The 15,581-nt window shown below is 44.8% G+C and overlaps 1 protein-coding gene across 1 annotated transcript; it reads right to left on the minus strand.

The window, feature by feature from the left end:
• Nucleotides 1–3,979: 3,979 nt before the first annotated feature.
• On the minus strand, nucleotides 3,980–9,322 carry LOC134290359 (uncharacterized). Its single transcript, XM_062857479.1, has 2 exons — nucleotides 6,299–9,322; nucleotides 3,980–6,199 (listed from the first exon to the last, which is right to left on the minus strand). The coding sequence occupies exons 1-2, from the start codon at nucleotides 9,320–9,322 to the stop codon at nucleotides 3,980–3,982; spliced, it is 5,244 nt and encodes a 1,747-aa protein (XP_062713463.1).
• Nucleotides 9,323–15,581: the final 6,259 nt, after the last annotated feature.

Consider the following 15,581-nt stretch of genomic DNA (forward strand, 5'->3'; position numbering starts at 1 on the left):
TTGAATTTTTATTTTTTATTTTTAATGATAATATTCAACATATTCCCGTACAATGTGTTTGGTTTGACACATATGCATTAGGAAAAAAATTTAACTCACATGGTTTCTGGTAAAAATGTCAAAATTAGCTTAAAAACTGTTTTTTCATTGATTGGTTTTTATTTTTCAAATAACTCGAAAACAGTAGGCTGTGGAATTTTGACGTCTGAGAAAGAGTTGTTTGTTTTGCCAAAATAAACAACTTTGCCGAAGACGCCAAGTCTCTAGGACGTAAAACATAGAAGTTGAATGGTGGCGCCACCTATGCGGACGAGTTGCGAACTACTACGTTCTTAGCAATAGATGCCTCTGCTGATGTCAAACAACTTTGTCGAAGACACCATGTGTCGGAAATGCTTCGTTTTGGAGTAATTAATTTAGTTCCGCTAGATTGCGATTCTGGCCCTTAGTGCATTGAAACCCTCTAAAACCTCCTGAGATTCCTTGAAATGGATTTGATACACTCTGAAACGTCCCTGAAATCATCTGAAAATTCCCCAAACGCCCCGGAATAGCCCCTTTTTTGAACACTTCGAAACGTTTCTAAAAGCTCCTACAACCCTTGAAATCTTCTGAATTGCCCTGAATATCTCATTAAACGCTACTTAAAACCCTTTAAAATTCCCTGAAACTCCTCTGAAATGTTGTGATATGCTTTGAACTACCCTAAAACCCCTAAAACGCTCGAAAACACCTCTTAAAACCGCCCTAACATTATCTGGTACCTTCTAAAAGGCCACTGAAAGCCTCCTGAAATGCTCTGGAACGTTCGTGAAATCGCTCCAAATACTCTGAAACCTCTTGGTAACCCTCTAGAACTCGCTGAGCTCCCTAAAAACTCTTGACCAGTTGACCTAGTGGATACGGCATTGGATCAACAATCCGAAGAAGGCGAGCGGGAAAATTTTCCCGACTTTCTGGGCCTACGCCCAAAACAAGAAACCCTACCAAGAATAATTGAGATATGATGTTTCTTCTGTATGAAAACAATACAAAACTGTGTGAGATCATTATCAGCTCGTAGTATTAAGAATCGCTACACGGCCGAGACAGACCAGGTCGCGTCTAAAAATAACTATCTCTTTACTTTACGAATGACGCGCTGGGCTTCATTGTTATAGACTTATCCACCGATGAAGCAAATTCACTGGGTCCGAGAATTTCGAACGGGGCCGTTTCTACTCAGAATTCGACGGTTCTGATTAGAAATGGCCCCGTTTTAGTATCAACATTCTCTGACCGAGTGATTAAATTCAGTTCACCGGTGGGCAGGCCCTTGCACCACAGAGAACAGACATCCAAGTCCAGTTCCAAAACAGTGTAAGGAATTTAACGTCCATTTGAAATCGGCAACACAAATGGCAATAGCGTGGCGCTGCAATCGGTTAATTTCTCATACTAATTTAATTCACCACTTGAAATGTTTCAATACACCACTGACTGTGCTGCCGTCCTACACATAATTGTCCCATGTTATATGGGAATCCCATATAACATGGGACAACTACACGGAGAAAAAATATAAAGTTATATCAATCATTTTCCGGTCGCGAACAAGCATAGTTGTGCACTGACTTTTATATAATCCTTTTTTGAGATTGTATTACGCATAATACCATAGGACGAAGCATAACAGAAGCTTGAAATGATTGAAATTGATGAACTGATTAAACCAAGAAATATGGTTGACTCAATCATATTATGCATACATCAACAATATTTATTATTGATGGTTTGACAGCTCATTTATTCTCGTGGTAGATTCAAGCATGTTTGTATTTAACTCAATCCCTCTTAACCGTAGACTTGAGACTCAAACTAACTGTATCGGATAATTGTTTTAGGCATGCACAAAAATTCGTTCAAATGAGGTAATGTTATATTTTTAGAATAAAAATCTTCAAATGGAAGTGCAGTCCACGCGAGGGCGTAGTAACCTCCCAGGCGTTTCACCAGCACTGAGGCATTCTCGTCACTTAGGCTCGCGCATCTCCAGCAGGAAATCTAGCTTGGCTTGTACAACCAACGGTCCAACGGAACCGTCAAGGAGGAATCAATTTTTGCGCACCGGTTTGCCCAGATTGGAATTGATCAGTCTCCTTTACTAGCGTATGCTGGGTTCCCTTGTCTGAACCGGGCAGCCCCTCCAGGGTTGCTCTGGTTCCGGTTGTTGGTTCTTGCTCCTGTTTTGGTGCTGCGGCTGCTGCATTTCGAGCATACTTTCAATCGGTGGTGCTGCACCTGGAAAACATTGAAAATAACATAGATATCAAGTTTGCGAATTCTCGCTCCCCATTACCGGCGGCAAACTTACCTGAAGCTGAAGATACGAAGTCCATGAAGATTGATTAAAGCACATTTTCCATTCCCCAGGAAGAAATGATTCACGTAATAACAAGTAGCGAACTATTTTCTTTATTAAATCGAGACACGACGACAATAATGTTGTCACTTTGGACTACCGCCGCCGCCATGACGAATAATGACGGGGTAGACAGCAGTCGGAGTCTCGGTCAGCAAGGGGTTAAAGTAATGACATATATGCTTGTTTTAAGAATTTGATGGTTGATGTTCAATGATGCTGATTTAAACAAAATATATGCTTGATGCAGACATCAAATCATTGTGAATCAACCTTTTGAAGCAATTATGTTAAGAATATCTCCGAAGCTTGAGCGAACTATGAAAAAGGTTATATGAATCAGGGAACATTTTTGTCCGTGTATGCGTAGAACGGCAGTGTGGCAATATGGTGTTTGGTGGCGTTAGTGTTGTCATCGTGTATTCCCGGGTAGAGCTTAATGGCAAAAGAATGGCAAATTTTACCATTAAAACAGAATGTTTGAATGGCAAAATGTGTTATTTGTTTGTTTGAAATAAGAGTTAAAATAACAAAAAAAATAACAAAATTTTTGTAGCAGAAAAACATAAAAATAACTTATTTTGTCATTGTAATAACAAAGTAATGGTAAAGCATGCGGATGAAATTGAAGAACAAAATAAGTTATTTTTGAGATATTGATAACAAAATAAGACCCAAATTAACTGTTATCGGTGAATTACAAAATATGACATTCTTGAGTTATTGATAACATAATAAGAACAAATTTAGCTGTTTATGTGACGATCAAAATAATGGTAGGTTTAGTTGTTCAAATTCAATTTTAAAATAATGGTAGATTCAGTTATTATTTCAAAGTAGCAGAAGAAAGGTAAAATGAGGTGTTGGATCTTACCCCTACGTTGTGGATTTTCTCGGTAGATTTACGGAAAACGACGTTGGTCCACTATCGGCGAAGCACCCTTACGGCCGCAGCGTTAATCTCCAGTGGGTGGGTGGTAGCAAGCGACGCATCAAAAATCTCTCGGCTGGGTGGCGACCAACACTGCCACGGCGAATCGACCCAAATTGAACGGCACACCACCAGAAACAACTACACTACAGCCACAGCGACACAGGAGCAGGAAAACTTCTCTTCGTCAGAAATACACTCCACTGACTTGAACTTACAAACGACTTTATTGCAAATTAATTTACACCACACTTTGCATGCACATATTATAACTTTATTCTAGATTTTAAGATAACTTTTCTAGCTTAAGGTTCGACGACGACTGACTACCGAGTACGTTGGTTTCACCTCACGACGCTACCCACTCGATCAGCTGTGCCGGCCGAGCTGCCAGGGGTGCTGAAAACTCGCCGAAAGCGACGACCGATAGCACCATCACCTGCGTGAGAAGAACAAATCTCACGCAGTGCGGCCAGAGAACCAACATACCCGCCGCCTTGAACTACTGTGTTCAACAGAATTATTGGCAACATTACAAATGTAAACAAAACAAACTTAGACCTAGAGCTACAATCCACTACAATCAGGTAAGTATTTCTACAAATAATTCCAAATTTTGCTTATCATTTTAGGTACTTAATGCTATGTTACTCCTCCAGGATGGTGGGCGGATTGCTGGCTGCTGGACTATCCAGTTGTTCTTCGTCGGGGATCGATCTCGGAGGCGGCAGCGGTAGCAAACAGATTCGGGTAATTGGTCTGGTGATGACACCTTTTTCAGTGCGAAGACTAACCACCCGTGATAAATTGTCTTTTCCAGGATGCAACTCGGTGATGCGAGCAAGCGGCCAGCGGATTGTTGGAAGTGCTTCGTCGACGATAATCACCATTCGACCAGGCTGGATATCGTCATTCCGGGCAGCAAGCTTCGTGCCCTTCATCATCTCCTGCAGATATTCCGTCCGCCAGTGGCTCCAAAACTTTTGGACGTGTTGCTGTAGTTTTTGAAGGTGATCCAGGGCGCTCATAGGTGTATGCTGGAAGTCTGGGTCGGGCAGGGCCTGCAGCGATGTTCCGATGAGGAAGTGCGCCGGCGTCAATGCAGCGAGGTCATTGGGGTCATCCGACATCGGCAGAAGAGGGCGAGAGTTCATAGCGGCTTCGATTTGGTGAAGAATAGTGTAGTAATCTTCGAATGACAGCCTTGTACTACCTAACTGGCGAAATAAATGTCGTTTGGCAGTCTTGACCGCCGCTTCCCACAGGCCACCGAAATGTGGTGCCTTGGGAGGAGTCAAGTGCCACGTTATCCCGTGCTCGGAGCAGGCAGATGCGATTTCGCTCTGTTCGGTGTTGCTCCTAAATCTGGCGAATAGTTCCGCCAATTCACGCTTCGCACCTTCGAAATTTTTCCCATTATCGGAGTACAGGTGGGCAGGGATTCCCCTTCTTGATATAAAGCGGCGAAGAGCTGCTAGAAATCCCTGGGTAGAGAGGTCTCCAACTAGTTCTAAGTGGACAGCCTTTGTTGTAAAGCATACGAAAATGCACAGGTAAGCTTTTGCGGGGGTGGCACGTTTGTGAATGGGCTTAACGTACAGTGGTCCAGCATAATCCACACCTGTATTGGAAAACGGACGACTCGGTATGACTCTGGACGCTGGTAGCTGACCGATTTGCTGTTGCGCAGGAAGCGGATGTTGGCGTGAGCAGCGGAAACAGTTACGGACTATGCTGTGGACTAAGCGGCGACCATGCAGAGGCCAGTATTCTTCCCGGATGGTTGATAGAAGCAGACGCCCGCCGCCGTGGACGAGTTTCCGATGATAATGCTCGCCGATTAACAAAGTGAACGGATGATTCTTGGGGAGGAGGGCAGGGTGTTTCGATTGGTAGGGAAGCCGAGATAGATTGAGCCGACCTCCAACTCGCAATACTTCTTCTGGGTCAAAGAATGGAGACAATCGACGGACAGGTGAGTTTTTGGAAACTGAATTTCCACGCTGCAAATCTTTGATCTCACTACGGAATGCATCTTGTTGGGCGAATCGAACCAGAAGGTTGTTGGCGTTGGTAAGTTCTTTGACGGAAAGCGACTGCTGACTCGGTTCGATCTCTGGGGAGGATGCAAGTGGCTGAGTTCTGGCCTTTGATCGAGTTTTTTCAGCAAAGCGTAGACAGTATGCGACGGTGTGCAGCAGACGGTTATACGACGACCACCGGAGGAACCATGGATTGATGCTGGATGTAGTTTGGACGGATGCAACGACGGTCTTTGCCTCCAACATATCTTCAGCCACGGCAGGTGGACTAGAAATCGGCCAATACTGCTGCGATAGTGCTAGCCATGGCGGACCATGCTGCCACATCTCACTCTCTACGAACTCTTCGACCGACATCCCGCGTGAGACGAGATCTGCTGGATTCTCCGTGCCAGAAATGTGACTCCATATGCCGCCACGAGTATAGTGCTGTACTTCGGAAACCCTGTTGGCCACGAAGGTTTTCCAGGAGCTAGGAGGCGCGCGAAGCCAGTACAGACATACAGCCGAATCCGACCAGAAATACGAAGCAGACACGTGGACGTTGATCGATTCTTTGATCCGATGGTGTAGATGCGCGGCCAAGACACAAGCACACAACTCAAGGCGGGCTACCGTCAGTCTTTTCAGTGGCGCGACTTTGCTCTTTGATGCCAGTAGTTGAATTTTGACTATTCCCAGGGCGTTTTCACAGCGGACGTATGTGCAGGCTCCGTAAGCGGTCGTTGAAGCATCGGCGAAAGTGTGCAACTCAACTCGAGCGTCCGACAGGAAGGCGTAGCGGTCAATTCGGTAGGTGGCGATTTTCGGTAATTCGTTTCGGAACTGTTCCCATTTCAGCCGAACACAGTGCGGTACAGGCTCATCTCAGTCGCAGGAGAGGGACCACAATTCCTGCATCAGGATTTTTGCTGTGACAACGACAGGTGCAATCAGGCCGAGTGGATCAAAGAGTCTGGCGATGTCTGAGAGGATGGAACGCTTTGTCGGAGCGTCGTCTCGAGGTTGAACTTGGGAGTCGAAGCGAAGTTGATCTGATTCCGGTTCCCATCGTATTCCAAGGGCCTTAATGGACTCGTTCGGGTAGAATTCCAAGCTTGAATGGGTCGCAATTTGATCCTTTTCGAGCCCCTGCAGGACTTCCAGGCGATTCGAGGCCCACTTTCTCAAAACGAAGCCGCCTTTTTCCAGTAACTCGGATAACTCCCCCCGAAGCTGGATAGCTTCCTCAATAGACTTTGCTCCACCAACGTAGTCGTCTACGTAGAAGTTTTTGGGGACGGACGGACCAGCTAACGGGTATGCGTTGCCTTCATCTTCTGCGATCTGCTGAAGTGTACGTGTCGCTAGGAATGAGGATGGGGATAAACCATAGGTCACGGTTTGCAGCTCGTAGATTTGGACAGGAGTGTCTTTAGAAAATCGAAATAGGATGCGTTGTAGAGGACAATCGTTTGGATGCAACCTGACCTGTCGGTACATCTTTGCTATGTCACCGACTAGAGCAATGGGATACGTTCGAAATCGAAGGATGATAGCGAGAAGGTCATCTTGGACCACCGGACCCACGCAGAGGGCTTCGTTGAGTGAGAAGCCGGTTGAGGTACGGGCCGAGCCGTCAAATACGACTCGTACCTTTGTGGTCGTACTCTCCTCCTTTATGACAGGGTGGTGGGGAAGATAGTAGGTGTGGGAGTGGTTTCCGTCGTCCGTCTCGACCAGTCGCATATGGCCGAGGGAGAGGTACTCCTTCATGAACTCGTGGTATTCCTTCTTCAATTTCTCGTCCCGATCGAGTCGCCGCTCGAGCTGATCAAAACGCCGCATAGCGCTAGTTTTGGATTCTCCTAACATTGCGTCGAAATCAGGCTTCCGTGGTAGCCGGACAATGTAGCGACCTGTCCCATCTCTCGACGTGGTAGATTTGTAGAAATCCACACAATGGCGTTCTTCAATGGAGTAATTGTCGTTGATGGTGAGCTCTTCGGTTTTCCAAAATCGTTCCATGCTCTCTTCGAGTGTCAGCATGGAGACTGCGACGACGCTGGGAGTGGAAGATTGCTGCCGAGCATGATGACCCATATTTGCTGATCCTGTGACGACCCATCCGAACACACTGTCCACCAGAATCGGAAGATTGTCGGCCAACTGGAGACGAGCGGTGCTAGGGAAGAATGAGTGGAAATGCTTGGCGCCAAGAACCATGTCGATCTGTTGGCTTTTGTTGAAGGTAGGATCAGCCATTGCCAAGTTCTCAGGAATCCGCCAGTCCTTGATGGAGATGTCTTGTGCCGGGAGATCAGCCGTTACCGTATCCATTAGCAGAAACTCAACGCCACATTCAAAGCTGTCATTTCTCGACTTAATACGAGCGAAAATCGATTCACGCACTTTCTTGGAGAGATTGCCTGCCCCCTGGATGGTCACATTCACTGGGCTCCTTTTCAGATGCAACCTGCGTGCCAAGCGATCGGTAATAAGGTTCGGTTGAGAAGCACTGTCGAGTAACGCACGAGCGAAGTGATCTTGACCATAGGCATCAATGACCTTCACCAACACTGTCAACAGAAAAACGTCTTCACGATGCTGAGGAGCGGAGGCACTAACAACGACCCTGGGAACATCATCGGATGCGGCGACAGCGGACTGAACTACTGGTTCTGCAGCGGAGGAAGAGCTAGACTGAAAGGCTTGAGTGGGCATAGACGTTCGAGAGGAAGATGCTACGTTGTTCGGCCTCGGGTTCTCGTCGGAGTGCAGCATAGAATGGTGACGCTTGTTGCAGTGCTTGCACCTGTAGTTCGAAGAACAGTTACGCACCATGTGGTCACTCCTAAGGCAGTTGTGGCAAAGACGCTTGCTGGAAACGAATTGCTGCCGTTCAGAAGTCGAAAAGCGGTTGAATTTGGCACATCTCATCAGCGAATGCTCTTGGTTGCAGGCCGGACATTTGTTGTTGGAACCAGAGGTGGATGCGCACGATGATACACGGAAGTGAGGTGGCCGTTTGGAGACGTGGGTGGATCCACTTGATGCAGACTGTGGCTGGTGATGGTTAACCAACATGGACTCCAACACTCGCATACGACGCTGAAGAAATTCAATTAGGCAATCGTAGTCCGGATCGTTTGCGGTAGACGCGTGATCTTCCCAAGCCTTGAGCGTGTCGTCGGGAAGTTTCGTGCACAGGAGATGCTCCAGGATGCTGCTCCAAGAGTCCGTTGGCTCTCCTAGCTGGTTCAAAATCTTCTTGTGGCGCTGGAACTCGTCTACCAGCGCATGCAGTGATGCGGCAGCTTCCTTCTTCGCCGCGGGGATGTCGAACAGTGCCTGCAGATGTCGCTTCTTCAGCAAGTAGTCGTTGGCGTACCTGTCAACCAATGTTTGCCATGCTAGGTCGTAGTTTGCTGAGCTTATAGCGATGGACTCAATAAGCTGCGCCGCTTCACCCTTCAGAGCTGCCCTCAGGTAGTGGAATTTCTGGATCGCCGGTACTTCAGTATTCGAGTGGATCAAAGCCAAGAACGTATCGTGGAACCCTAGCCACTGCATGTAATCCCCATCGAATTCAGGAAGTGAGATCGTCGGAAGTTTCAACCCAGACAGAGCGGAAGCATGCGAGGGAGTATCAGGGATGCGAGCTTGTTGATTAACAACAGGGAGTTTGGAGATCAAGTCGGCTTTTATTGCAAAGAGCCGAGGCTCAAAATCGGCACGGACACTAGCATGCTGTTGCCTACCTTCCTCGGTATCCTCGATGTCCTCCAGCTGCCCCTGCACCTCCTCCAGAGTAGTCCACATGTTGTTGAGGTACTCCAGGCGGAGCCTGACCTGACCTCCGTCACGTTGTGCGTTGAAAGCGTCCAGGAACGCCTCTGCCCGACCCAGCGCGGTGATCATCGTGGACCGTCGGGATAGCAGTGTTTCTTTCTCCAGCTGCTGCGCCATTTTGGAAGAGGTATCCGGCGGGAATGACGCTCGATGATGGCGAAGGACGGATCTGCCGAAAACAAAAGACCACGGTAGGCCCGGAGAGAGAGGATATGGTTACTTGGAATGGTACTCACCAATTCCAAGGCAAGTATTTGCCTTGAATATTCAAAAAAGCTGCTTTCCGGAACACAATCAGTCTCCACTTGTGCCTTCAGGAACGAAAAACGTCGGAAATGCTACGATGTCCGAAAAGGTTCAGCTATAATCGCAGTAGCTTGATGTCGATGATCGAAAACTGCGGAAATTGTCGCACGAAGTCTATCTGGCTAATCGCAGACGAGTGCGGAGCCGGTACAACGGCAGAAGAGCGTTGCACGAAGGTTGATTGAAGCGTGGATGTTTCCAGAAAACCGCCGGGATGCAATGGCGGGATGGCGTGGCTGGTATTGTCGTTGCTACTCCAGTACAATGGCGCAGGAGTTCCGAAACGTGATGGCGGTTCCGAAATGGTACGAACAATGCGGACGGATTGTCCTGACGATGGCGGGAAATTGCTCCAAAGCGTTTGGTAGCAATTGAAATTCAGGTTCGTCGCCGGATTGTGCATGCAAAGAAAGGAAACGGAAATCTTAAGGGCACCTGCGAGACCCTTGAAGCGCACAGGACAGGTAATTACCTGATGCCCGATTTAATCGAGCCTTGAAACAATTGAGTTCTCCTCCAGGGAGATGGCGCCCAAGATGGCAGCGCCCAGTGGATCGTCGTAGCACGTGATTCGAACTCCGTGATGGCGTCGAATATCCTGGTCACGGCACCAATTTATGTTGGATCTTACCCCTACGTTGTGGATTTTCTCGGTAGATTTACGGAAAACGACGTTGGTCCACTATCGGCGAAGCACCCTTACGGCCGCAGCGTTAATCTCCAGTGGGTGGGTGGTAGCAAGCGACGCATCAAAAATCTCTCGGCTGGGTGGCGACCAACACTGCCACGGCGAATCGACCCAAATTGAACGGCACACCACCAGAAACAACTACACTACAGCCACAGCGACACAGGAGCAGGAAAACTTCTCTTCGTCAGAAATACACTCCACTGACTTGAACTTACAAACGACTTTATTGCAAATTAATTTACACCACACTTTGCATGCACATATTATAACTTTATTCTAGATTTTAAGATAACTTTTCTAGCTTAAGGTTCGACGACGACTGACTACCGAGTACGTAGGTTTCACCTCACGACGCTACCCACTCGATCAGCTGTGCCGGCCGAGCTGCCAGGGGTGCTGAAAACTCGCCGAAAGCGACGACCGATAGCACCATCACCTGCGTGAGAAGAACAAATCTCACGCAGTGCGGCCAGAGAACCAACATGAGGTATTTCTTTTTTTTTTCTTCAATAAAATCGAAGACGGCTAATAACAAGACAGCCAGCTCCCAGCCTGTTGCAGGCGACATGGTTGAAACGCCCTCAACGATTCACAGGAACATTAAAACATGATTGTGTGCGTGTACATGCAAATACGTACACGGAAATGGTAGCCTCGCATGCACACTCATTCATAATGTTGTTCCCTGAAGTCGTTTGTGGCGCTAGTGTGCTTGTAGCTCCCAAGGTTTATGGAGCAAAAGGGTAGATGTCTGTCTTGTTATTAGCCGTCTTCGATAAAATTTAAGTTCATCAATCAATGTAAAAACAGTTTTATTTTGTGGAAATTAAAAACTCAAAACGGAACGAACTTAAAAATCAAATTCACTTTGATGAACGTAGACACTGTTATGCTTGAAATATGCAATATAATAGTTAATGGTGTAATAAGAGTAAAATATGTTATGGTGCCTAATGTTTATAAATAATTTCTCACAATATCAAAATAATGGTAAATTTAGCTAGGAATGTGAATTATGTTATTGTTTTGATATTTTATACAATTCATTATAAAAGGTGCTAAATTGCAAGTTTTACCATGATAGTAATTTTTGTTATTGATGTGTTATTTAGCATTATTCATGAATAACATATCAATGACAAGATTTGCTATGATTGTATATTTTGCTATTGATTAGCCATTTTAAGTTTTTCATAATAACAGAAGAATTGCAAAACGAGATATGATGGCAAAACCAGTTATTATTTTGTCCTTTGTTTGCCATTAGCCTCTACCCGGGTTGGTTTGCAACCATACTCAAGTAAAGATTCAAATCCTTACACAACTTTCCGAATGAAATTTGTTCTAGCCTGGATGTCTGTTCTCTGTGCTTGCACAGAACAGGAGGCAAGGGAGCGGTTTCCCAATTTAGGCAAAACGCGAAGAGGCGCTTAGTATAGGAAACATTGGCAATGAGAGGTATGCAGAGGGCTTCACGGAGAAAAAATATAAAGTTATATCAATCATTTTCCGGTCGCGAACAAGCATAGTTGTGCACTGACTTTTATATAATCCTTTTTTGAGATTGTATTACGCATAATACCATAGGACGAAGCATAACAGAAGCTTGAAATGATTGAAATTGATGAACTGATTAAACCAAGAAATATGGTTGACTCAATCATATTATGCATACATCAACAATATTTATTATTGATGGTTTGACAGCTCATTTATTCTCGTGGTAGATTCAAGCATGTTTGTATTTAACTCAATCCCTCTTAACCGTAGACTTGAGACTCAAACTAACTGTATCGGATAATTGTTTTAGGCATGCACAAAAATTCGTTCAAATGAGGTAATGTTATATTTTTAGAATAAAAATCTTCAAATGGAAGTGCAGTCCACGCGAGGGCGTAGTAACCTCCCAGGCGTTTCACCAGCACTGAGGCATTCTCGTCACTTAGGCTCGCGCATCTCCAGCAGGAAATCTAGCTTGGCTTGTACAACCAACGGTCCAACGGAACCGTCAAGGAGGAATCAATTTTTGCGCACCGGTTTGCCCAGATTGGAATTGATCAGTCTCCTTTACTAGCGTATGCTGGGTTCCCTTGTCTGAACCGGGCAGCCCCTCCAGGGTTGCTCTGGTTCCGGTTGTTGGTTCTTGCTCCTGTTTTGGTGCTGCGGCTGCTGCATTTCGAGCATACTTTCAATCGGTGGTGCTGCACCTGGAAAACATTGAAAATAACATAGATATCAAGTTTGCGAATTCTCGCTCCCCATTACCGGCGGCAAACTTACCTGAAGCTGAAGATACGAAGTCCATGAAGATTGATTAAAGCACATTTTCCATTCCCCAGGAAGAAATGATTCACGTAATAACAAGTAGCGAACTATTTTCTTTATTAAATCGAGACACGACGACAATAATGTTGTCACTTTGGACTACCGCCGCCGCCATGACGAATAATGACGGGGTAGACAGCAGTCGGAGTCTCGGTCAGCAAGGGGTTAAAGTAATGACATATATGCTTGTTTTAAGAATTTGATGGTTGATGTTCAATGATGCTGATTTAAACAAAATATATGCTTGATGCAGACATCAAATCATTGTGAATCAACCTTTTGAAGCAATTATGTTAAGAATATCTCCGAAGCTTGAGCGAACTATGAAAAAGGTTATATGAATCAGGGAACATTTTTGTCCGTGTTACCGGTAGGTAAGTTCGTCTGCTGGTATTTTCCCGCTTGCAAACAACCACTGAAAGAGGCTTGTCGTCGTTATGCAGTGTGGCGGCTGTTTCAATAAGGGTAAGAGGGTATAAACGCCCCCTTCATTTTCTACCGATTTAAGCGCTTTTCGCATGCGTGATCGATTAGAAATCATAAATATTGAAGAATAATTGCCATCAAGCTGGTTCGTTAGTTGATTGATACAGAAAAGCAATAAAAATATCAAAAAATCTGAAATCGAGGCTATTGGCGTAATATTTTACCTTTTGTAAACTGACTTCCCAGCTAACACAAAGTCTTATATGATGTTGAATAAGATGCTAAAGTGGAGAACATATTCGTACCTGCTTCCATTTAACCGCGTGTAAAGTGTGTGTATATCGCCTCCATTTTTGCATCCTACACAACATCATATTCGATCGTGTGTTGACTGGGTTCATTGTAAACGAAGCTAGTTCTGTTCGCTTGTGTTATTTTGCAACTTTTATGCAGTTAAACACTTGTTAAAAGACCCTCCTAGGATGAGCATGTGATGGAATTATCCCCTGGTACAGTTTTATCACGGGACTGGACGTTTTTCTTCTGATGGGGCGTATTGCCCCGTTTGTTTTGATAAGGTAAATTTTGTAACGTTTTCGAAAAACGTTTCAAAGCTTCCATAGCCGTCCCTCCAAAGGCAAAGTATTCATGCAACACTTCACTGACTTTAGGAACAACGATTTGCAGCGGACAATTGATGGAATAAGGGGCCAATTTTAGATATACAAGGGGGGCATATTATACCTGTTTACCATACAAACCACGTTTGTGTTGTTAATGATGGTTTTCAGTCTCTCTTTCATTCATGTGATGTTCCCAAGTAATATTTTCATAAAACCAAATAAAATTTTATATGATTTTATGACGGTTCTCATATACTCTGCGAGACTAATTGGTTATCAAAATGTTCGATTCCCACCTGCACCTGTTCAGGTCAATGATGCCGTCATAGCTATTACGTCCAGTCTTCAAGAAGAGAAAAAAAAATAATTATAATGAGAGACCAGTGCTGCAAGGCACACGAATACATGTGAAGTTTTCCTTTTCCAGCTTTCGGAATACATACTATTTTTATACAATTTCAATACAATTTCATTACCTTACAAAACGCACGCCTGTTTAATCCTAAAACTTTTTGAATTTTTGGTAGTGTTGTACTTTTTACAATGGTACGTGTCGTGAAGGGTTAATAAGTAATCTAGTTACAAACAATAATTTTGCAGTATTTCTCAGTGGTTTTTCAGTGGTTCCCAACTTAAGCCAAGGGATTTTTTCCAGAATCGAAGGTGTGATGATAAAGTGAAAATGTTTTTCGGATTTTGCACTTCATGGAGTATTTATCATAATGTAGTTCGATTGCAAAGATCAGTGTCTTCCAATCTAAGGTCACGGGCCAGCAGATTTTCTCAAGAACCGGTAGTGCTAGGAAATGTTTTTCGGATAGTTCATCTCTAGGAGCCATATCCTCAATACAGATGCATTGCAAATATTAGTGGTTTCCAAAGCATGGTCACAGGTCACGTGAAACTCTCAGAAATTCATAAATTTGAGGATGAAATGAAAATATCTTTTTTGCAATTTCTAATCGTAATAGGCTGTTTTACCTCACGCAAATCTGACAGGAAAAGGCCTACTTTCCCACACCAAATTAGCAGTGCTTTAATGGTTCAATACAGCACTGATTTGCGTTGCGTTTTGATCAACTTCTTGGTGATTTCTGGATGCAGGTCTGAAAAAATGTGACAAATGCACAGTATAACCTGTTATGATCAGACTTTCTTAAATATGGCTATGAACATCAGTGTGCAGTTTTATGAAATTTTTTGTTAAAAACTATCTTCAAGCGGTAATTTATGGAATTGCAAAAAACATTGTACGCAACTCGGTGCAGAACTAGATTTTTCCAGCACTCGTCGTAATTATCCAACTCGGCAAGCCTCGTAGGATAAATGTACGACTCGTGCTGTAAAAATCGTCATTCTGCACCTTGTTGCGTAAACTACTATTTTCAATTAAGGCCTCACGGATCACTGATTTATATCGTAATTAACCCTCGAGCATTCGCGCCTTCGGCCACCATCAGCAACACCACGCTCTCGCAGTGTACCACAGGCGTGCTTTTTTCATGGTTCGTGTACTCAGCACACGACGAGACCGCTCCCGGGTTAATTGTATTGTGTTGGTGTTCAGTGGTTTTTAATATGGGTTCATGGGCCTCCAGAATTTCACTGGACCTTGGATGGACTGATGGAGCCTCGTAGCCGTGCGGTTAGGGTCACCAAGTTTCTAATCGCACCATGCTATGGGGTGAGGGTTCGATTCCCGCTCCGGGCGATGAAACTTTTCGTGAGAATAGTTTCTTCTCCATATCCACTGGTGCATGCTCCATATGCCCGTTGCCTAGTGTTAAGTTCCATTCAGTCTGTACAGCCTCTGGCTGAAGACGGTATCCGCGTCTTTTTATAAAAGTGCTAGGAAGAAGTGGACATGTTTTTCGAATTGGTCAACTCAAGGAAAAGTATCTTCAAGAACCGAAAGTGTAAGAACGAAATGAATTTATTCTACGGAATTTCAAGAGGTCTCAGGTGGTTTCAGATATTCGCAGGGGATCCCAAGAGACGTGAGAGG

Source organism: Aedes albopictus, chromosome 3, assembly GCF_035046485.1.
Source record: "Aedes albopictus strain Foshan chromosome 3, AalbF5, whole genome shotgun sequence".
Lineage (NCBI taxonomy): Eukaryota > Metazoa > Arthropoda > Insecta > Diptera > Culicidae > Aedes > Aedes albopictus.

Bases quoted from the DNA above. Each gene is read 5' to 3' on its own strand.
- LOC134290359 (XM_062857479.1), bottom strand. From the start codon at position 9,322: ATGGCGCAGCAGCTGGAGAAAGAAACACTGCTATCCCGACGGTCCACG. The intron at 6,200-6,298 runs GTCGTTGTCACA...AAATGGGAACAG, and splicing joins CACTCGGCCTGATTGCACCT to TTCCGAAACGAATTACCGAA.